Source organism: Calidris pugnax, unplaced genomic scaffold, assembly GCF_001431845.1.
Source record: "Calidris pugnax isolate Ruff unplaced genomic scaffold, ASM143184v1 scaffold8, whole genome shotgun sequence".
NCBI classification, from domain to species: domain Eukaryota; kingdom Metazoa; phylum Chordata; class Aves; order Charadriiformes; family Scolopacidae; genus Calidris; species Calidris pugnax.
Genome location: NW_015090830.1, coordinates 1,999,538 through 2,021,476, shown reverse-complemented (window position 1 = coordinate 2,021,476; position 21,939 = coordinate 1,999,538). Strand labels below are relative to the sequence as shown.

General features: G+C 38.5%; 1 protein-coding gene across 1 annotated transcript in view; it reads left to right on the top strand.

Moving 5' to 3' along the window:
* The window catches only part of SEMA5A (sema domain, seven thrombospondin repeats (type 1 and type 1-like), transmembrane domain (TM) and short cytoplasmic domain, (semaphorin) 5A), a 220,831-nt gene extending 199,921 nt beyond the window's left edge, over positions 1 to 20,910 (top strand). The window contains exons 17-21 of the mRNA XM_014940999.1: positions 6,363 to 6,533; positions 9,315 to 9,470; positions 12,490 to 12,537; positions 14,906 to 15,117; positions 15,938 to 20,910. Of these exons, the coding sequence (XP_014796485.1) occupies positions 6,363 to 6,533; positions 9,315 to 9,470; positions 12,490 to 12,537; positions 14,906 to 15,117; positions 15,938 to 16,057 (707 nt within the window). The 3' untranslated portion in view covers positions 16,058 to 20,910. The remainder of the gene's footprint in view (positions 1 to 6,362; positions 6,534 to 9,314; positions 9,471 to 12,489; positions 12,538 to 14,905; positions 15,118 to 15,937) is intronic.
* Positions 20,911 to 21,939: the final 1,029 nt, after the last annotated feature.

Genomic DNA, 21,939 nt, shown 5'->3' with positions numbered 1-21,939 from the left:
GGCTCAGGTTCTGCTTTGCCCCCTGTTCTGCTTATTGCAGACAGGATCAAACCCTTATGCTGTAAACTGCTGAAAAAGATCAATGATGGAGAAACATACTAAGCAGTGCTTAATTCATACTGAAAGTCAATAGGACTTTAGGCTTCTAAATTGATTAATCTGGGCTCAGTGTCATCCTGGAAGACACCAAGTGTTCTGAAGGACTGACCCAATGAAAAAGCTCATGGAGCAGTCAACGAGTGTACAAAGCTTTCTTGTCTCATTAAGTGTCTTATAGCATAATTTTAAATATACTTATTAATATATTAATAGCTAGTAATGTATGATTAAATGTGCTACAGGGTGCCTTCAAAAAATTACTGAAGCTATCTAGTACCTGCCTTCACCAGCTACTATTAAATCTTTCTTGAGCCTGCAGGGGAGAGAGAAGCAGTGAAGTTTTTCCCGCAGCCTGTTGCAAAGTAACTGGTCCACTGATGTGTGGATTGGTAGCAGTTACTGTGCCGATTACTTTTTGTTCATAGTATCTGAAAGCTGAATATATAATAGTAAATTGAACAGTGACAGAAAATTGCCAGAAAATGTACCCAGGGAATATGATTTCTCTGTATTGTACAAGTTCTAGAATGATCCCTCGTACAAGTTTGCCTTTGACTAACACTCTCCCAAATAATCTGCAGAAATAGTTTGGGAGTCAGTGTAGGGGAAGGCCTGTTCCCAGTACTCAGTTTCTATCTGGCCAAACCACTTTGTGGGGCAGGAGAATTTGCACTATTGTCTTGCACTAGCAAATTTTGCTTTGGCCCTGTGCCTCAGCTCCTTTTTCACGGCCCAGAGATGTGGTGAATAGAGTTGAGCTGGCAAGCACTGAACAGCCTCAATAACTATGGAAAGGATCTGTGAATACTCACTGACGTTTCTGTTTTCTTTGAGTTACTGATATGTAGTCAATATGAAAAGAAAGGAATCTATAACAAGAAATACCAGGGTTTTGTTATCCTTGGAGGGTTGTGAGATACTTACATTATGAAGAGAAATAGAAGATGAAAGGAAGCATGGTCTGGACAATAAATTTTGCAAATTTACAAAAATTACAGGAATTTACTAATTAAAGATTTGTTTTCCTGGAAATAATAATAACGAAACATAAGGAATTCTGTCCTAGTTCACAATATTACTCATCTTCCGTTATTATTCTAGAAAAAGCCAGCTTTTTCTTCATTTTTGTTTTGGTTTGTTTCTTGTTGACTTCTCTTTTATTCTTTTGCACATAGGGATGCTTAGCTGATGTACCTTAATTAGGAGTTTAAAGAATAGCTACATGAATGCCATTGAGTAGCATGAGCTACAGGAGTACCTGTTCCCCTCTTCTCCTCAGAGCATAGCAGTGGATCAGTGGGAAAGGACAGTTGCCTTCTCTTAAATTTGAAATTCTGAAACTTCATGACAATGTTTTGAGATTTTACCAGTTTCAAATTTTTGTTATAGTAGTTTTAGTTTGGTTTAGTTGTGACATTTTGGCTGAGAACTGAATAAATTAATATATCACTAAATAACAATGATAACAATAAAGAGTCTGAGATACACAAAACTCCCTGAAAGACTATATAAGTTATTTATGCGTAAAAGCATAGTTGTTTTTTGGTTTGTTTTTTTCTCCCATAGTTTTTTCCTTGTAGTCATACTTGGAAACAAGGAAACAGGAATATATTTAAAGGAATGGACAAAATTTATCCTGCAGCAGCTTCATAAATCAGTGCAAAAAAGTCACTCTGATCCAAGAAAGCTTGTCTCAGGCTGCTGAAGCCCATCTCTCCACATGTATAGATCTCTCTAGGCTGCTTCTATAGCCAGAGAGGAGAGGGCTGAACTGCCCTTTGGAAGCAACTGTTGTTTTTATAACAAGAAGAGTCTTAGTTACAGTCTTAGACCCGGGTTGTTCCTTAGATTTTGTTGTTGTACTTTCCATAGAAGCATTTGTTTGCCTTCTGTGTTTCTGCACTGCACTATGTTGACTGTTAGTCTCATCCAGTACTGCATTTATGAATGAAAAGTATCTGTAGCATCACGGAAAAAAGACTGTCTGCAAACTATGATGTAAAAATTGCTCTTTCACACACTGAAACATGTGGGAACATCCCACAGGACTAGGAAAAAGCAGTAGGCTAGGGTGATGTGGAATGGGGTGATCCCCAGGTGTCTGGAAGGAGCAGTACTCTCTTGGGTCTGTAGCTGCTAAACAGACAGTCACCTTGGATTTAACAATTACTCAACCACTGGGAAGCACAACATCTGCATTTTGGTGGGTGGAAAGGACTACTGCCCCTCCTTTTATACCCCTTCATGCATATAGAAAAGACTGGCCTCTCAAAATTTTTTATTCTTTTTTGCTACACTTTCAAAAAAATGAAGATGAAAAGTTATAAACCTAAAGGCATACACCAAAAAACCCCAAATATTTATTTATTTATTTATTTATTCTAAATTTGAAATGAGACCAGACAGTATATGAAAGAGCCTGCAATCCTATCTGTGTTCTCATGAAAGCAGGTGAAGACAGTGTGTATGCCCATGCTTCCTTCCACTTTCTTGTAAAACCCAAAGCGCATAGCAGGGTATCCAGTTTACTTAATTGTGTCTTGGAAATTCTCCAGCAGTGTGGATCTTTTATCATGTCCCCAGGAGATCCCATTTCTGTACACTGTTTCTCCCTAGTACATCCTCTTCTCTATGGTTTTTTTTTTTCATTATAGTGAAGAAATATTTATTAATCACAGCAACAGCCAGTAGGCAAAACGTTGTTCGCTTTACTATAAAGTAAAGAGCACTGTTCTGAGCACCCTGCTAGCTGAAGGGTGCCTTCTTCCAAAAGGGACCAACCTCAGTAATTGTCAGAAAACGTAAAGACTCTTTCTGTCTTTCATTGTGGAACTGCTCTAATGACTTTATTTTGTCCAACAGCTCTACAAAACTGTTATGTAAAGAAACTGTAGTAACTGGAACTTTCCTTGCACCTGTGTATGTTTTTTTCCTATAAGAATCAGAAATAACATTAAGGACTCCATGACAAAAGGAAAAAAGAAAAAAACCCAACAAAACAGATGGTGCTGCGTTGCTAAGCAACTTTAAGAAAGATGAAAGAAACCACAGAGCTCTATTTAGGTCTCGTAAAAACTCAAGCAGTAAATACCCACTCCTTTGATCTTATTTAACCATGATGATGCTTTATCATCCTGTGTTGCTGAGAAGGAAAAGTTCTGGGGATAAATAAAAGAGGTAGTTATGATAGTCCTTGAAAGGTCTAGAGATTTAGGGTGGCAGACTGTCAGTAAGTAGTCGCTAAGAAAAACAGTTATAATTACGCTGTCCAGCTCAACCATGATCAAATCTATTTGTGTCTATTATATTATGTCTGTCCATTCCCATCTTCCCTGGACCCACTTCTCCCTTTACTTCCAAAGTCTTATAATACAGCCATGATCACTGCCGTTGTGGAACACAGGGACGTTCCTGGATGCCACATCGGTCTCTGTGTTCTTGTAGATAGATGTAGGCCAGCTGGCAGTTTCAAATGCATTCACATTTGTAATTCTCACTCTGGTCCACTGAAAAACAATACAAAGTGTTGGGGGTCACTGTCTCCATTACAGCGAACAAGCCACAGGTAATGTTTGCAGACAATTTATCTTCTGTCTAGGCAATCTCAGGCTGTCATTCTGTTTCATACACTGCAGCAGGAATGTCTCTGATTATTCGCTTGAGCCAGTCAAGGATCATTGTAAATTAAATAAAAAAAAGGGAAAAAAAATGGAGTATCTGGAAAGGTAAAGCCTTAATATCACATGAAATTAATATCTTAGCTAACAGCTCCTGCTTCTATTTGACATAATTTAAAAAAAAAAAATAAAGAGGCAAGTTCTGAATAAAAGATTCCATGTCTTGAAATTGTTATAAAATTGCACAGTATATTTCACCTGCACTGAAGACAAATAGCCTGTGGCTTTCATAGATATGAGCTTGCATAATACTACATTAACAGAGTTATCTCTGGCAAAAAGACATATTTGTTTTCCAGTGACTATACGAATAAGAGAACAAGTCAAGCACTCTACAGAGATGCAGTATTTATTTATAATAGGTCGTATAAAACTCTCTCATACATCTGTATAGGTAGGTGATTTGGCTGATAAATATATCCTGGAAAAAATGTAGCAATCATTGAATTCCTTAATAATGGAAATAATTTGTTTAAATGACATACTTGGAATATAGTACCAGATTCCAAATCCTGTCTGTCCAACCAAGCTATTCAGAGGCCAGATACATTACTTGCAAAAGTTTTTTACAACTATTGTTCTTAGCAAGGAAGTGTCAACTCATGCTTTCTTGATTTATAGGATAATGTTGCAAACAATACTGAGAATAATATTTTATATATTCAACAACTTCGCTTACAAGATTCGTTAATAGCCTTAGGTATGCACTAGCGAATTGCCTGTTTATTAGCAGTTGAGAACCTGAGGGTAAGCTATATCTGAAATTACATTTAAAAATGCGAGTATAAGTTTTAATATAAAAATAAGCACATTCTCCTAGCTCATTTTCTCACTGTTGCAGCCTTTGCATAGAAATCATTGTACTTCACTGACCAAGTGTGTTTGTGATATACAATACTACCAACACAAGTATTGTTATATGTTCTACATCTCCATCTAAAAGAGAATTTAAATGCAAATAGTGCACAGATATTTTCATTGCAAGTTAAATTTTTCAGATTTGGAACCTCCTTTTTTTGGTAAGAGGTAATTATGGAATAGCATTTCCATGGTTTATCCCTTGAAAGGCTGTTTGTTTGATTAATTGAACAGAAGGATTCAAAAGGAGCCATTTTGAAATGCTGGGTGAATGTTTTGGAGACTTCAGTGATAATCATTTCAAAAAACCATGAAGTAAAGTCTTACAAGGAGTGTCTTACATGAATGCATAGTAAAAATTGTGTACTGAAAATGAGTACTTGCCACGTATTTTTAAAGGTAGGCAATAATGAGTTTCTGTATTGTGTGGTAAAATGCCCACTGCTGCTGTGAGTGATGGGAGAAAAAAAAAAAGACAAAACTTCTGCTCTGTTTATTGTTCTGTTGTAAAAGAAATCTTTACTGACACATTGCCTTTATTTTACTTAGATTCCCATCTCTATGTGTTGGTTGAATTACACGTTATTCCTTTTAATCAATTGCAGACATGGTAAACCATTTTCTTACTTAAGTATTAAAAAAGCAAGTGACAACACTTTAAATAACGGTTTAAAAAGAAATCAGTTTTTAGTAGGAGATGAATATCTTGAAAGTTTAGGTTTTTATTGCTCCCCCTCCAAAAAAAAAAAAATTGAAAGAGAAACAAACAAAATACTGAGATTCTTTACAGAGGGAATGCTGTCCCTGGGAGAAGTAAATCTGACTTTGTCATGTGGCTGCAGATAGGAAGCCTTTGGCAGATGGGCTGCAATATGGCTATAAATGCCAGAAATACATCCTGGAGCAGTTTTAAGAACAGAGGCTGCAAAGGAGCCAGTCCAGTGAAGGCAATGAGGCAAACTTTCATTAGAAGCCTTTCTAGTGGCCATGTGTCAAAAACTGATTGAGAATTGGGGCTCCCATGAAATCCAGCCTACATTTCCAAGCAACGTTGTGAAAGTCTGACATACTTGAATCAGTAAATACTAATGGGGAAAAAATCCTAAAATTACTCTTTGATAACCTGTGTTTGAAACTTTTAAGTCGCAACTCCTTTTTGTCATTCGTTTGTTGCTTTTTTTAACGACTGCCATTATTCTACTGTTGGCATCTATGCTAGAGCTACATTAAGATCGTAACATTATATTGGCCTATCAAACCCTATAATTGTGTAAGATCAGTTGAAATGGGTTGTAGAGTTAAGGCGATCTCACCTGACTTGCAAAACAAAATTTGCGTTCCTGGGTCCCACTGTTGATATTATTGGGCTAAGTTTTAATTTATGAATAAAAAAATTTACTTTGAGCTTGTAATACTTCTGCTAGACAAGGTTTGGTATTTTATTTCCTCAAAAGCGAGAAAAGAGTTTTGGCCTTAAAGGTTTTATTGTCCCCACTGAAAGTTTCTTGCATGGATAATTCACTTTGTTAGACTTCCTAATATACCATTTTAAAATACACAATTATTGCATTGCGGTAAGATTAAATTTGTGGACCTATGTTCAATGAACCTAAAAATGTCCAATAATTTCAGTAGGCCATAAATTAGATCCACAGACTATGAGAAAATGGGTTGGATTATATCATACCGCACATTAACTTGGAACAATGTCTTTTTGTGTCTTTTCAGTGGATGGAGGCTGGTCGTGTTGGTCATCTTGGTCAAAGTGCTCAGCAACTTGCGGAGGAGGGCATTACATGAGAACCCGTTCCTGCACAAACCCAGCACCAGCATATGGAGGAGATATTTGCCTTGGACTGCACACTGAAGAAGCACTCTGCAACACACAGCCGTGTCCAGGTATGGCAAATCAGCCCATGTGGCTTTGTTGTTTGTGTGCCACAGAATAAGGCATTCACAGTTAAGCAACATCATACTCCTTGATCTATTATTTAGGAGCAAATCATTTATCTCCCTTATTAAGTGCACAATCAGCTCTTAGCTGCTACAATCACAGTAAATCAAGTAATAGCAGAATATAGCCTACAGGACACCACCTCCACCCTACCCCTTGAAAATTAAAATTTAAGTTACCAGGGTCTGGGCCTGGATAAACTTAAGGTGTATAATATATGAAGTAGATCATGCAGACTGCCTGGGAGAATTTTAATAACACCACAAAGAAGTGCATTTGTTATAACACTGAACATTCACAGCAAGCGAATTGCTGAGGTTAATATTCAACAATGTGTTATCACAGGGTCCTTCAAGCAGATAATGCTTGCCCTGTTTTCATATAAAACAAAGAGCAAACCTTGATTCTCTTTGTAAAATACCTTCAACTTTGGATATTAAGGAGCAGGGACTTTATCTTTTTAAATTACTATGGGGTACTTAGTAAATAAAATGTGTCATCACTCCCGTTTGTTGTATGACATTATGGATCATGACTTTTGCTGTAACTTTGACTCTGCTTTTTGACCCATATTAAAGGAAACTAACTTTTTTGGTAAAATTTAAGTGAGAAGTAGTGAGTAAAACTACACAAAACCAGATAAAATTATTAAAGAAAAGCCAGTAGGAAAATTTGTTTTTTGTTTGGTTTTTTTTCTGATTAGTGGATTACGGGCAGCAGCAAAAGGAAATAAGCAGCTCTGATGCCACATTGTATTGCTTCACTGAGAGCTCCTAGACTTCATGTTTTCTGCTCATATAATGAGGCTGTGCATGCGAAGGCACAGTTTGAATTTATGAATTCTATTACCAGTTCTGAACTACAATTTAAGTTAATTTCCTTTTCTAAGCACTGCATGTCTTGCAGCAGAATTAAAGTACCTACTTTGTCAAAATTAAAGCAGATGGAACACCCTATATTGTGTTCAAAAAAACCCCAAACATAGAAATCAATAGATGATTTGATTTTTCAAGACAAATAGTGTATATTTGTACGTAGAAGTTACATAGCTGCCTTGGGATCCTTAAGGCATCTTTAAAAGGTCAGAACTGGCACATCCATTGTGCTAGTGTTGTGGCTATTTCTCTTGTTGTACATTTATTTTCTACCACCATTTTTCTAGAAATGACTGTTTGCAAATGTTTATAAATAATATCTTGTTACCCAAATTTTGGAGTAGATGGGGAGTGGAGATGGAGATTGGGTTCACTTTGGTTCTAGAAAGGGAATACTTTTATAAAGCAATCAAATTTCAGAGGGTGAAGTGTATTTCTCACATTCTATGATGTTTTATTAATATTTCAATCTCACTGAAAATTTTCAATAGGATTTTGAAACAACACATTATCAACTAAATACCTGTGAGAATGGCCCTTGCCTCATGTTTATGGTGTAGATTTCAAAACTTTTTTACTGCTGTTATTTCACATTGGTATGGGACAAAAATAACTGCAGTGCTACACATGCCAAGTTTGAACAGACCCCTTGCATCCCTGCAGAGACTTTTTCTTGTGGTGAGGATCATGTGGCCAGTGGTTCCTGCTTGGGCTGATCTGGAAGTACCATTGGTGAGATTTGCTGCTTGAGTGACATGTTTAATATAGGAAGGGAAAGGTAGTGACACTTGGAATCTTAAGAACAACCAACCAACACAAAAATGCATATGTAAAAATGGAAATTATTTATAACGTTTCTGAAGTTGTGAGAGGAGTAAAAATTTCTTGGCATTTGAAATAGTATTCCTTTTTTTGGCCAAACAAAACTAGCAGAAAACTAAAATTTCTGTAATCCTGATACTAAAGGTTTTTCAAGGATATGGAGGGTTGCTGAAACTATGCAAGTGTGCACTTAAAGAGTGAGAAAGCCAACAGAGAAAGAAAAATGTTTAACTGAGCTGTCTTATACTACACATGCCAGACTCGGAATACTACTACGAAGGCAAGATTTGTGCTTGAACTGTAAGAAAGCTGAACTCGGTAAACTCACAGTACCTCATGGGAATGAGATCAATTCACTTCATTTAAGGAAAGTATTCTGAGATCACACAGGCATGAAATAAAAATGTCTTAATCAAAACTTCATAGTCAGAGGAGGAAATATAGAGAAACAATAGAAGCTGATAATGAACTGAATGAGGAAGGGAAGGTGAGAATACTTAATGAGATCCTCTATCTACAGCAAACACATGGACCTGAAATAACAAAAGCTTAAAAAAAAAAACCTGCAAGATACTACTGGTTTTGTGGTTAAATAAATATCCTGTTTCAGACCTAGAATACATTCTCTGATAGCTCTTGTTGCTACTTGTCAGGTACATAAATAAAAGACAGTGTCGTTGTCCACCCTAACGACCTAGACTGGAATTAACTTTACGGCAATCACTCTTCAGTCACCTCTGCAGAATCCCTCCGGCTTCCCACTTCCACACACAAAGGCTGTGGCAGAAGCCAAAGCCATAATACGTCTGTGACAAATTTAGCATCACGCTCTTCATTTCAGAGACTTTTGCCAAAGCCAAACTGCCTTTCTTTTATTGTAAGGACAGAGCTGTCCTCTACCAGTTGCTGGTAGCTGGGGATGAGACCTTCTGTTGTAATTGAGAAATAGAGGTTATTGCTCTCTCACTCAGTGTACCAAAAGCAGTTAATTGCAGCACCTGCGTGTGTGTTCCTCTCTGCCCCTTGCAGACAGCTGGTCGGAGTGGTCCGAGTGGTCTGACTGTGACTCATCTGGCCTCCAGTTCCGCACTCGTCAGTGTGCCATTTTGTTTCCCGTGGGCAGCCAGTGCACGGGCAACACTACGGAGAGCCGAGCCTGTGCTTTGGACTCCAACTTTATACCAGGTGAGATCAGCCTCTTCCTCCAAGTGAAAATCTCTCAGTGTTTCAGGAGTGAGGCGTAGTATGGTCCCACACTGAACTGTGCAGAGAGAAGAGCTGGAACAGAACCTGCCTTCTGGCAGCCAAAGCATGTTGGTCTACTATGTAGAGAAAATGTTGCCAGATCTGGTGTCTTCATGAAAATCTGCCTCATGGCATCAAGTGCTGTGGAGCTGTCCTTGATGTCACCACCTGGGACTTTGGTCAGTCACTGTCACAGCATTCTGCAGATCCCTCCCATCCTACTTGGTAGCCGAGTACATGGATGGCTGTAAACAGCTAGGAGAAATAGTTTCCTTTTTACTTTAAGTGGGTTTGAGACTTTGGGGTTATTAAAGAAACATTCCTCTAGGTTTTATGATTTTGATACACAGAAGTGGGTGCTGTGATAGATAATCTGGAAATCATTTCACAGAGTCCCTTAAGTTAGTAACTGCTTAGAAAGGTAAATACTGTTAACTCAGGTCCTTATCTCCCCCAACACCGCTAAGTACCTGATGGATAGTCATGTCATGTATTATTCTATAGTATTTGTCAAAAAAAAAAAATTAAATCAACACATCAGTATGGGTGGCCACATTGCATTGCTACTAAGCATCTTCTTTCTGCCTGTGTACATTAAAAAAAAGCCAGCAGTCTATTCACAAGCAGAGAAATTTACATTTTAATGTATCATTTGAAATGTAATTACGTTTACTCAGTGCAGCAACCTTTTTTTTGTGACTATGCGGTACAATATAGTACAATATAACAAAGAAATCAACACGTCTAAAATACTGTTTTTATGGATGGTGCACAATGCTGAAACTCCCAAATACTATTTTTTCCTCCAAAACCAATGAGAAAAATGTCAGTGTGAAAGCATAAACTCCCACATTGTATTTTTCCCTTTTTCTCAGGCTTTTGAAGCAGCTCTATTAATATTCACATTCTGTGAATCCCCTGCTTAATCCAATATAAGCTCTACATCTTGTTTTGGAAAGTAGGCTTTTTCAGAAGCTGAAATGAGCCACTTCTTCTCTTGTCCTTCTGGTTGGTTTGCCACTCCTCTGCAAACTACCCATGTCACAGCAGATAAGGTCATGCCCATTACACTCACCTTAGGGAAACTAACTTGCTTCTTGGGATCGCTTAGCTCGCTTTCACTCCTCCAGGTCCTGTGACTCAGAGTTTTCTCCCTCTGTCCCTCCTTTCTCAACCTCTCTTTCTCTTTCTAATTCACCTCCCACTTTTCCTCAGCTAGTGTTGCTGGCGTGTCCCCATCATGTTGTCTTCTTCTCCTCCTGCTTACGTTAGCTCTGTTCCTCTACAGAACATAGTACATAGAGTGATTCTGGCAGAGTGCAAAAATGACTCCTTGTCATTGCTGCTGCTGTGTTTCCAGAGTGAGTCCTTGTCAACGTTACCTTGCAAATCTTTACAGGTTTCTGGTACATTTTTTTCTGCTTTTTGTTTGGATTGTGAATTAATAGTCTCAACCAGACAAAGTATGCTCTAAACCTTCAACTCTGTGAGAGTGCTGTTCTGCCAGGTCTGATACTTTCTCATAGTTAGTTGAAAATAGTTAGTATTGAGTTAGCATGTGAAGAAAGGTAAAAAATTGTGATCCCTTTAGCAGTAACTGCATGTGGATCATCTTTTGGCGGTGGAGAGCCTACTCTGTTAGTTCTTCATACAGAAGCTATTGCATACCTGTGGCCATCATTTCTGGCCTCTCTGGTCTTTTTTAGTTCTACTAGAGACATCCTTAGATGGGAAAACCAGACCTGCATGCTGTGTTCATGGTGTGGACGACACATGGATTTGTAAAGTGCCATAATGCTGATATCCTGTCCTATTGACTATCACCTTCTTGGTAGTGTTTGTTTTGCCTTTTTGATTGCATCTGAACACTAAGCTGGTATTTTCATGGAACAGGTTGCCATAAACCCCCTTTCTCACTCAGGAGTAGTAACGGTCAGGTCATAGCCTATCATTTTCTATGAGAAACTAGGACTGCTTTCCTCTGTATGTATTGCTTTACACTGATCTACATTCTGTTTCATTTGGTATTTTATTGCCTGGTTTGGTACGGCCTTCGTTCATGCCTACACAGTATGCTCTTTTCCATGCTACCTTACCTTTGTATCGTCAGCAAACTTCAAAACCACATTTTCCTCCTGCTTTTCTAGCTATTTGCTGAAAAGCCTCGGTTCCTCCGTTTTAAGAACTGGACACATACTACTACCCCATTTTTCCTCATCTCCCATATCTATTTTGTTGCTTGGAAAAACTCTGACAAGGAACTTGAAAGCTTTTGTGAAATCCAGGAAGACTGTGTCAGTTCCCTCATCTGTATCCACATGATACATTGACCCTTTCAGAGAGCTTTAAGAGATTTGTAAGACAGGACTTCCCTTCACTGAAGCCATGGTCCTGAAGTAAAGAGTGGGAAAAGTTGATTGCCAACAGACTTTTATTCAGTATTTATTCAGAATGCTTCCAAAGTCAAAATGGTAAGGATACAGGCTGAAATTACATTTTATTAGTTTACAACTGAGACCCATGAAATAAGCAGTCATCTTTTTTGAAGATTTGTAAATTCCTTCTTTTCATGTTAGTGCTAGACGTGACTTTTAGAAGTAATGAGACCATTTGAACACAAGATAATTACACTCTCATTAATTTTACTATTCAGAAAATCAACACTTTCTCAACATGCTTAAACTCCACAAAGAATCTTTTCATGTTCATCTTTTAAATTCCAGAGATATTTTCAGGCAAGAATTAAAAATATGTTGCTGCTTTTGCTTGGTAGTCTAAGGAACCTGAAGATGTCATTGGAACTTTTTGTTAATTCTATCACATAGTCAAAATCTTTTTTACTTTGGATTTGGGGTGAATGTAGTAGAATAAATTCATAAATCCTTACTTTGTTAATCAAACTTGTAGTTCTCTGTGATATTTTTTCTCCTTGACATAAGCAGTTTATCTATTTTTCTAGAAATATCAGTGGCACGATCCAGCAGCATAGAAGAAAAACGATGTGGAGGTAAGATTTTCAGCTCTAGATGTGTATTAAATGCTGAAATATTGATTCCCCATTTTTTCCTTTTGTTTCACCTTTTGCACTCTCTTAGTTTTTGTGTACCTTCTAAATGCTGCATTTTCATTATTTACACTTGGGCAGAAAAAGAGATGTAGTTACTACTGGATTTCTCTATTAAATATCCATCTGCCATTGTTGACCTTTGAGACAAGAACATGCATTACTGGATGTTTGTATTTTCTTCTTTTTCAGTATGGCGGTCAGCCTTGTCTCAAAAAGAAATTCCTATTATAAACTAGTTATCAATAGGTCAAAATTTGCAAAGTTGCTTCACCTTTTTCAGGGTAATAATTTCATAAATCTGTTTGGGACTCTACATGAACAGCAGAAAGCCAGCCTGCTAACCCATTTAGTTGCTCCGACTGTATCTGGGACTCATTTTCAGCGTTGTTGTCAAAGACAAAACTAAAAAAAAAAAAGTTCCATTCCAGAGAGTCCTGATGATAGCAAAACAAATCTTGAAAGAGAAAAATGTTTTAAAAAAGCAGTCAAGAAGAAAAAGGAGAAGAAAAAGGAAAAAATACCATTTTTTTGTGCTGACCTATCACGCTTAATCTGTGTTGTCATGGTAATAGCTCTGGCGTGTTCTAGTATTCTTCCATGCACAGATAAGCTGCGTTTTTAACCTAATAAAGGACAATGAAAACACAGGGGTTATGCAAGGGTACTAGTGTGCATGGTAACTTGTTATGGGAGCCAGGATAACGTGATTTGATTTTTTTCTCATTAGTGGTGTTACTCTGAAAACATTTTGCCAAGTTCTGCAACAGTGGGAAACTCTCGTAAAAGTGTAGGATATTTCAGTGGTAATTTATATACTGGGGCAGGCAACCCAGTCAGCTAAATATTAGTTTGTGTTTCTAAATACTCAGTAGGCATGTAAAGGTCCTACCTTAGGTATTTGCAAAAAATAGGAACCATGTGCTGGCCCATTTTACTGTATTTCAGTGAAAAGGGTCTAACAGATGTTTTTCAGACTAGTGCCAGTCTTTCGGTTTAAAATCTTTTATTTGTGCATTTAGGCAACCGCAAACAAATTTTCAGTAATGTTAAGATGAAACTTTCAACATGAGCTTCTCATTGAAACTTCTTTCCTAATCAAAAAGCACAGCTTAAGTTTGAAACAACTTTGTGTAATTTGTTTATTTCGAGCTAACTGTAGTGGTGCCACATCTGACCTGATACCTCTTTTCAGTAACATCAGAGGATGATTGTGCTTTGGATTCCTTTCTACAGTTTCATGTAGCAATGAGCTTCCCCTCAGTTTTAATCCTTGTGTAGGTGGTAAAGGTGTCCCATCATCTGATCCCATAGTGTCTTTGAAGGGCAGAGCAGACAGGAGAGGGCTGGGGTCTGAGCTGTTGACTTTGCACTCTCTGGCTGCTGTGTTTAAAAGCACACTGACCTTTAAGGAGTCTCTGTCTCTCTCTCCCATTCCCATTTTCACCTAAAACACTACCGTTTCTTCCTCACCCCACTCTCCCAATCCCACCCCCCCCCCTAAAATACAGAAAAAATTTGGATGGTTGGAGAAAGAAAAAAAAATTGGCCATATATCAAAGATGCAGTGAGACCCAGCAAGAATCAAAGCAGGGAATGGAAAAAATGCGTGCCGCCACTTCTGGGACATGCACTCTCCCAATCCCCCCCCCCCCCCTAAAATACAGAAAAAATTTGGATGGTTGGAGAAAGAAAAAAAAATTGGCCATATATCAAAGATGCAGTGAGACCCAGCAAGAATCAAAGCAGGGAATGGAAAAAATGCGTGCCGCCACTTCTGGGACATGCACCTAATAAAGGGGATACAGAAAACATGTTAGAGAAAGCAGGACTGAGAGTCAAAGATATCAGGAATTTGTTAGTTCTGCCACAAGTCACTATGTGTAAAAGAAAGAACTAGAAGAACAGCAGAGGAGAGGATATTTTATTTCACTGGAAAAAAGCTATGTATGTACATTATATACATAATTTATATATAACAGTCTGAAGAAAAACTTTGCTGAACTATTCAAACATACAGAATGCAATTCACTCATCTGTTATTTGGGTTCTGAACTTTTTTAAGCACCTTTCAAGAATCTCAGTCTTAATACTTACGGAGATGTATGGGTATTTAAGATTCTTGTTATGATCCCTTCAGGGAAATGCAATGCATTTGCTAGCGTAGGGATAACCATTGCAATTGAGATGTTTCTGGGAACCACATGAAATTTCCCTTCTTTGAATCAAGCACTTGTCTCCAGTTTTCCCCAAACTTAAGCTTTTGTTGCCACCTCTTTAAAAATTAGATTGTCTTCTCTCCACTCTGCAGAGTTCAACATGTTTCACATGATCGCAGTGGGATTTAGTAGCTCGATACTTGGTTGCCTTCTTACCCTGCTTGTTTACACTTACTGCCAACGATATCAACAACAGTCTCATGATGCAACTGTCATCCACCCCGTGTCACCAGCTCCTCTAAATACCAGCATTACCAACCATATCAACAAACTGGACAAATATGATTCTGTAGAAGCCATCAAGGTGAGAAGTGGGTTGGGAGCTCTATAATGCACAACGTATATGATCCTAGACAACAGTTCTGCTGTTTTGAAAGAATTCTACTTGCTAGTTTTCTGCAGTGGCATTTGGACTCAAATTATGCTGATTGTTAATGACAAATATAGATTTCACTTGAAGCATTGTAAATACAGATCCTTTCCTTTGTCAAACCCTATTACACAGGAAGATAGATTTTGTATGTGTGTATAAATTATACAGCAGTTGCCTTTCCTGGAAAAAAACAGACCACTTAAGTTTTGGGTTGTGGGATTTTTTTCCTAATTGTGTTCCCTCGTAGCTTGTTCAAGAAGTAAATAGAACCATAAACAATCATCATGACATATAGTGAAGATAATCCTTTGGCTCCAATGATACGGTGTCAAGGGCACTGTTAATCTTCCTGCACTATGTGTATACAGGAGATGTATCTGGTGAATATATTTTGGGTTAGACTCTCAGATAGTGTTCATACTCAAAATATTCTGTAAATGAGCAGTACAGATTCCCGCTAGCTAAGAGTCTGGAATGATATCTGTATCATATGATCATTGCTCCCAAACAGCTATTCTCTTTTTATGACCTCTTAGAATAGCTCATCTTTTCAGACCCTCTGAATTAAGGAAGGATGAGCATTCTGAAAACAGCTAGCTTGGTATCTTCAGATTACACAATTTATTCATACAGCTGCAAAACTTTTTGTAAATGAGGAATTTCCTTAAATCCTACCTGGATAACCCAGTTTTTAATTTCTACATTTTTGTTTCTAATTAAATTTCTAATTATTTTTTTCTTTTTCCCCCAGGCATTTAACAAAAACAACCTGATTCTGGAGGAGAGAAACAAGTATTTCAATCCACATCTTACTGCAAAGACTTATTCTAATACCTATTTTACAGATTTCAATAATTACGATGAGTACTAATGGGCTTGTGTATTTTCTGGCCTCCTGTAATTCCCAGTCCCCAAGGCCTGTGCTACTTGACTGCTCATGTGATTGAGGCTTTAGAGATGAAGTTCAGAGACATTTCAAGCACTATCAAAGCCATCGATGTCCCATTGCTGCCAAAAGCCTAAAACACCTGTTTGTGACATGACGTTTTCTTTGCAGAGTGCAAGGTTTGCCTTCAGTGTTGGGTGCAGCTATAGCCCCTCGGTGTCACTGGACCACTCGTGAGGATTGCATCGCTTCACTCAGTTTCATAACCTTCCAGTCAGAGGTCTCTAACAAGTGACTAAGTAATTCCTGAGCTTTAAAAAAAATAATAATATTACCCCTTTAAGCTGTGCCAGGAGTACAAATCTAATTTTCTTTTTAGGCATTGCCTTTTATTTCCATGAGGTTTGAAAAGGGGAGCTCTGCTTTGTAGCCACGGAGCCCTCTATGCAGTCTCCTGAAGTTCACACCATCAAAAAGAGCTCGCAGGTCGCTGGGAACAACGACAAGAAGAAACATGGTGGTCTAGCAATGCTCTGCGGCAGCTCTGGGCTCTGTAGGGCTGATCTTCCCGGGCTGTAAATCACTTCAGCTGCAGTTTAGCTGTCCAGTACGGAGACTAAGGCCGTACCTACGGGATGCAATCCTTTAATTAACCCAGAAAGCTACAGGGTCAATGTTTTCCCATTGTGAGCCAAGCCCAGTCACTTAAAGCCTTCAGCTAGTTTGGTTTAATTTTTGGAAAGGTGTGGAAGGGCACACCCTAGAAGGAGGCCAAGGGAGGAGGGCAGAGAGGAGAGGCACACCGGAGGGTTTTTCTGCGTGTCATTAGTAACCCAGCCTTGCTGAGCACACGGGCTTGCACGAGTGGTGGCATCCCACAGGCTCCCCCTTCCCGGCGTGTGCCTACGGGAACATGCTCATCTCTCTGCTGTAACGCTCACCATCAGGCCCGTCACAGAAGGAAGCGACTGCACCGCGTTTTGTGTGCCTTCTCAGGCTCTCGGGGGTACGTAGGCATAATCATAGACCTGCTTTTCTCTTTCTGGCTTTTACTTTATATGCACATGTCTGACAAAGAAAGCTGGCTCGGAAAACGCAGATGTATTTGCAAAGCGTTGTCTCATCTTGCTGCTGTGTCCAACCCACGCTAGTCAGCCCCTAGAGAAACCTTCTTATGGTGTTTTAAGTGATTCTCTTATTGGACTTCTTTGATGTAAATATATAAAATACTGTTTGAGTTTTAAGTTATCGGTTTTAATTCCTTTTGTAGTGGCAGGTGAGGAAACAGAAAGGATTTTTATACCATTTTTCTTTGTTCTGTCTGTCTTCAGCCACATTCATGACATTGTTATTTTTGTATGTAAAATTCCAGATATATAGCTAAAAAGAAAAGGTCAGGGATTTGGGCCAGGTTTTCCAGAGTACTTAGTAGTAAGGCAGCATTTGCTATTCTCAGAAGCTTGTGAAAAGAAAGCAAAAGCGAATATTCAGGATTACAGAATTGGGTTTTCATTTTTTTGAGCATGCTGGATGCAAAGATCATCGCACCAGAATATCAGGCAGGTATGCAAGGATAAGCAGGGTGGGAATGTTTCCATTCTGTGTTTAGAGCACTTGGTCATTAGGTTATGCTATAATAGGCAAATAGAGAATAACGTGTACAGATATAATGATTCAAAAGTATGTGCAAAAAAAGTAAGAAGTACCAAGAAAGGTTGGTTGTGTGAGATGGCATTTGAGCACCACTTTGGTGGTCTAGTGACTTACATAGCAAAAGTAAACACCATATCTAATGACCGCAATGAGCAACATTTCATAAATGGGGGATAGATCTGAATGTAGCACTATGTTTCCTGTGACTGTTCTGCAGTAAAAGGAAAAAATGCAAAGCAAGCGGTCTTTGAAAATCTGTGCAGCAAAATGAATGCACATTTACCATCTATGAAAATAATTCAGATCAGCCGCCTGTTTTCTCCAGCTGAATAGTTCTCTCTGTTACTTACTCAGTCAAAAGAAAATATCCCACCCTTGCAGCGGTTCATCTGCAGAAAGTCTAGTGATATTGGTTCTCTATAATTTGTGATTTTTTTACTGTGCATTAGATTTGGTTTTTCAGGAAGAAATTAGTTGATTGCCCTTGAGTAAGAGGAAATTTTCTCTGCAGGAAAATTCAGTGAAACAGATAGAGGGGGAAAAAGCTCTCGAAATTATAACCAGTTCAGTATCTTAATCACTCTGTTCATGCCAATAGATAAAATTTTACGTTTAAATAAGATAAAGAAAATAAAATCCATATTGCTGCTACTGCCAAGAAAAAGCAGCACTAGAACATATACACATGCACAACAATGTTCCTGTCTGTCCCTGTACTAAGAGCACATTAGTCTGGCTTATGGATTTTATATTTAGACTATTAGTTATGAGACCAATATCTTAAAAATATTTGAACTATGTATTTTTATTTTAACCTTTTTAATTAAAATTATCTGAAACTAGCGCTTTTTTTACTCTTCAGTAGTTTGAGGCACGCCTATCTTTACAGTGATCTATTTTCCATTCTTTTCATGGATAGATACATATGTTAGATATGCGTTATGTATGCAGTAATAATGCCCTAGGTTAAGTCTGCATGACCATAGGTAGAGGTGCATTAAGCAGATGCTCAGTCTGCTCACACTTCCATCTCCCAAAGGAGTATTCCAGGTGTTCAAAATCTTTGAGAAACTCCCATATGATGTCATTTAAACACCATGCCAACCTGTCAGAAAAGTGTTTCTTTTAAACAATTTTTTTGTCATTTAGCTTCCTAGATTGCATTGTTCTAAATCTCAGGCAGAGGTATATTCAAACCTCTATCTAAAGTAGTAGGGTAAACATGGAAATTCCACAGCACTTCAATGAGAAAAAAATGATGGCAAGATCTCCTTATCAAGCTAGATTCTGAGACAACAGGTTTTAAAGCCATTAGATATTTGTGTCTTAGGTAATTTTAGAGGACCCCAGATGCACTGCCTGTATCAATATTTTCACCTTCTGAGTTCTACGCGACTACCTAGGTAGTTTAATACAGCCTTTCCTAATACATAGAGCAAACAAAAATGCAGTCTCTATTCATTTTCAATTTACTTTATTGAGCATTTTTTTTTTATAAAATAGGCTGCATGCATTTCAGTGAAAAGCGTATTTCCCCATGTAAGCTCTTATTTTTCGTTTGCCAAAAAATTTAACAAAAAAAGTGGGCATTTGCCGCCAAATCTTGTTTAAGCTGATAGAGCTCTCAAATTTACGCAAGGGTAAAATTTGGTTCTCACAGCATTGTTCTGTTCTTGGAAGGGGAAAATCAACTCCCTTGCCCGTTAAATACCATGCTAAATGCCTCTTATCTTTCTGCTTAGATAAAGTGATCTTTTCTGAGTAAATAATTGTATTACCTCTGATGCCAATAGTTAATATTACTAAACCTCTTTTGTGATGATTGCATAAATTCAAAAATGTTTCTCTATTTTGAAAGCAAACATTCAGCAGATAGATGGAAATTCTCTGAGTAAAGCTGTTTCTGTGTAGCCCTGCTACATGCAGTGAGGAGGAAGCACGATTGCAGTCGGATCCTGTACAGTGTATGTACTGTCATTGGATAACTCAAAGTAGAATTGTGCTTGAGTACACGTTTTGGGCTTATTTTTGTGTTTTATACAAAGCTTACATTCCTCAGTTGCTTAGAAAATGGACTCCTGTGCTTGCAATTTTAACTTGTACTTTGATTTGAATCTGATGACCTTTATGGTCATTTAAAGTTACTTTACAGGGAAGCTTTTCCAGCCATTTGCAGTCACCTGCTGTTGGAGCAGTGTGGTTTGGCTAAAACTAATCAAGGGATTTTTTGACTAGGATTAAGATTTTCATAAGAGAGTGGGAGAAAGAATGGGGCTTAAATGGCTTTGATTTCTAGGCTATTAAGCAGTACTGATTAAAGTCTCGGATGGGTGTAGGACACTGTGCATTTAGTTAGCTCTAAGGGAACTCCACAGTAACCTCTGGGAAAATACTGCGTCAATGTACAAATCAAGAGCTACCAAAGCATTTACATTAAGTGAAGAAAGTTCTCAGAGCATCAGACCATATGGCTGCTCAAACCAGAAAAGAAAGTAAGAGGTCCCAGATGCAACAAAAATGTTAATGGGAATAAATGCTTCAAGATTTTTTTCCTCATATTTATGGAATAAATATATTCTCTTCTTTAAATGTGGGACCAGTTTTATTAAAATCAGCGCAACATAAGCACATTCCTAAAGTTAATTGTATGCATAATGGCTTTGCTGTATGAGATCAATTCTGTAAACAGTTTAGTCCAAGCTTGTCTGGCTCTGCTTGAGGCATCTGACCAATTTCTGATTATAGCTGCCACCAGCACTGGGACAACATCTGTAGATGGGCAGAGTTACGTCCTGGTGAGGACTCGTCTCTCTCCACCAACACTGCAATGAGCCTAGAGAGTTACACTTCTAATTTTCACTGCCATTTGGATGCCTAAATTTAGATTGGTGAAAGCTAGGCTCTGCAGTATGATTTTACTCATCGCATAAGTAACCACAGTGAGTTCAGTGGTCTGGATGTAGCAAGTTACTTATTTTAATGTGTTTACAGGATTGAGCCCAAAATATATTGCTTCTGCACAAATCCATGCACAGTACTAGATGACTTCAATAGCAAGAAAAAAGATTCATCTAAATTGTTCAAAAGCAAATCTGCATCTTGATATCAGGGAATAGATGTGTGTTCATTGTGTGGAGTATTTGAATTCATTCCTTTCTTTGCTAAATAAATGAATGATAAAAGAAGATACCGCTTGACTTCATTTAAAAGCCATTCTTCCAAATAAAGAGGGGTTCTGGGATTTGTGAATGTTTTCCCTTTCTTTCTTTCTGTGCTTCTCCACAGAAATGGATCTGTGTGTGGCTGAAATGGCCTTCAGCTAGACTGTTCTGTGTAACCGTGGGAATGCTTTGCATTGTGTTGCCATGCGACAACATTTTCTAACTGGGATGGTACAAAGAGGGAAATGTGCTAACCTGGGAGCTTTGGCAAAGATTTCAAGCCCAGCGGTAGCAAGGGTAGGCAGAAGTGGAAACAGAAACGCAGAAGAATGTGACTGAAGGCTTGGCAAACTCGTCAGTAAACTGTCACAGAAACTTAGAGAGGTTTTGGGAGCTGCCAAGGGCAAGGCTGGTGGGGTGTAGCCTCCTGAATAGTCAAGCCAACTAGTTGCTCAAGCAAAAAACAAGCTGATTGCAACCACACTTTGTGCAAAGTTGTGACCGTTCCTCAGGATCAGGGGAGAAAAATGCTTTCTCAAGCAGTAAGCACCACAGTACAGGTGGCATTTTGGCATCATCCATGTGTTGGCAGGAAACACCGGGTGACAGGAGTGTTTCTGTAGAGCAAAACAGCTGGTGCTGAACTCCTGGCTTCTGGACTAGCTCCAGCCTAGTCCCACCGGCTGAACACCCGCTACCCGCTAGAGTGTACCCCTTCGGTTTCCCTCATTCATTAAAAAAAACCACAACAAAACCAAACCACACCAGATGGCACGCTCTGAGACTGCTCCGTGGTGCAAGGGAAAGCACAGTGAGAGGTGTAACAGGAACAGACAAACCTTTTGTTTCCAGATGGCTCCTCGGATGCAGGTTGGACATTTTCTCGTGTATTTCTCCCCTTGCCTTTTCTGCTTGTGGGAAACTGATTACAGCTCTGCCCGGCTGAGGATTTATCAGTTTGAAGGAGTGGTTTTATACCAGTACAGAAGTCTGCTAGAAATCTGTATTTTAAAACTAACATCAAGGGCTGTGTAAAAACTGTTCTAGTGATAC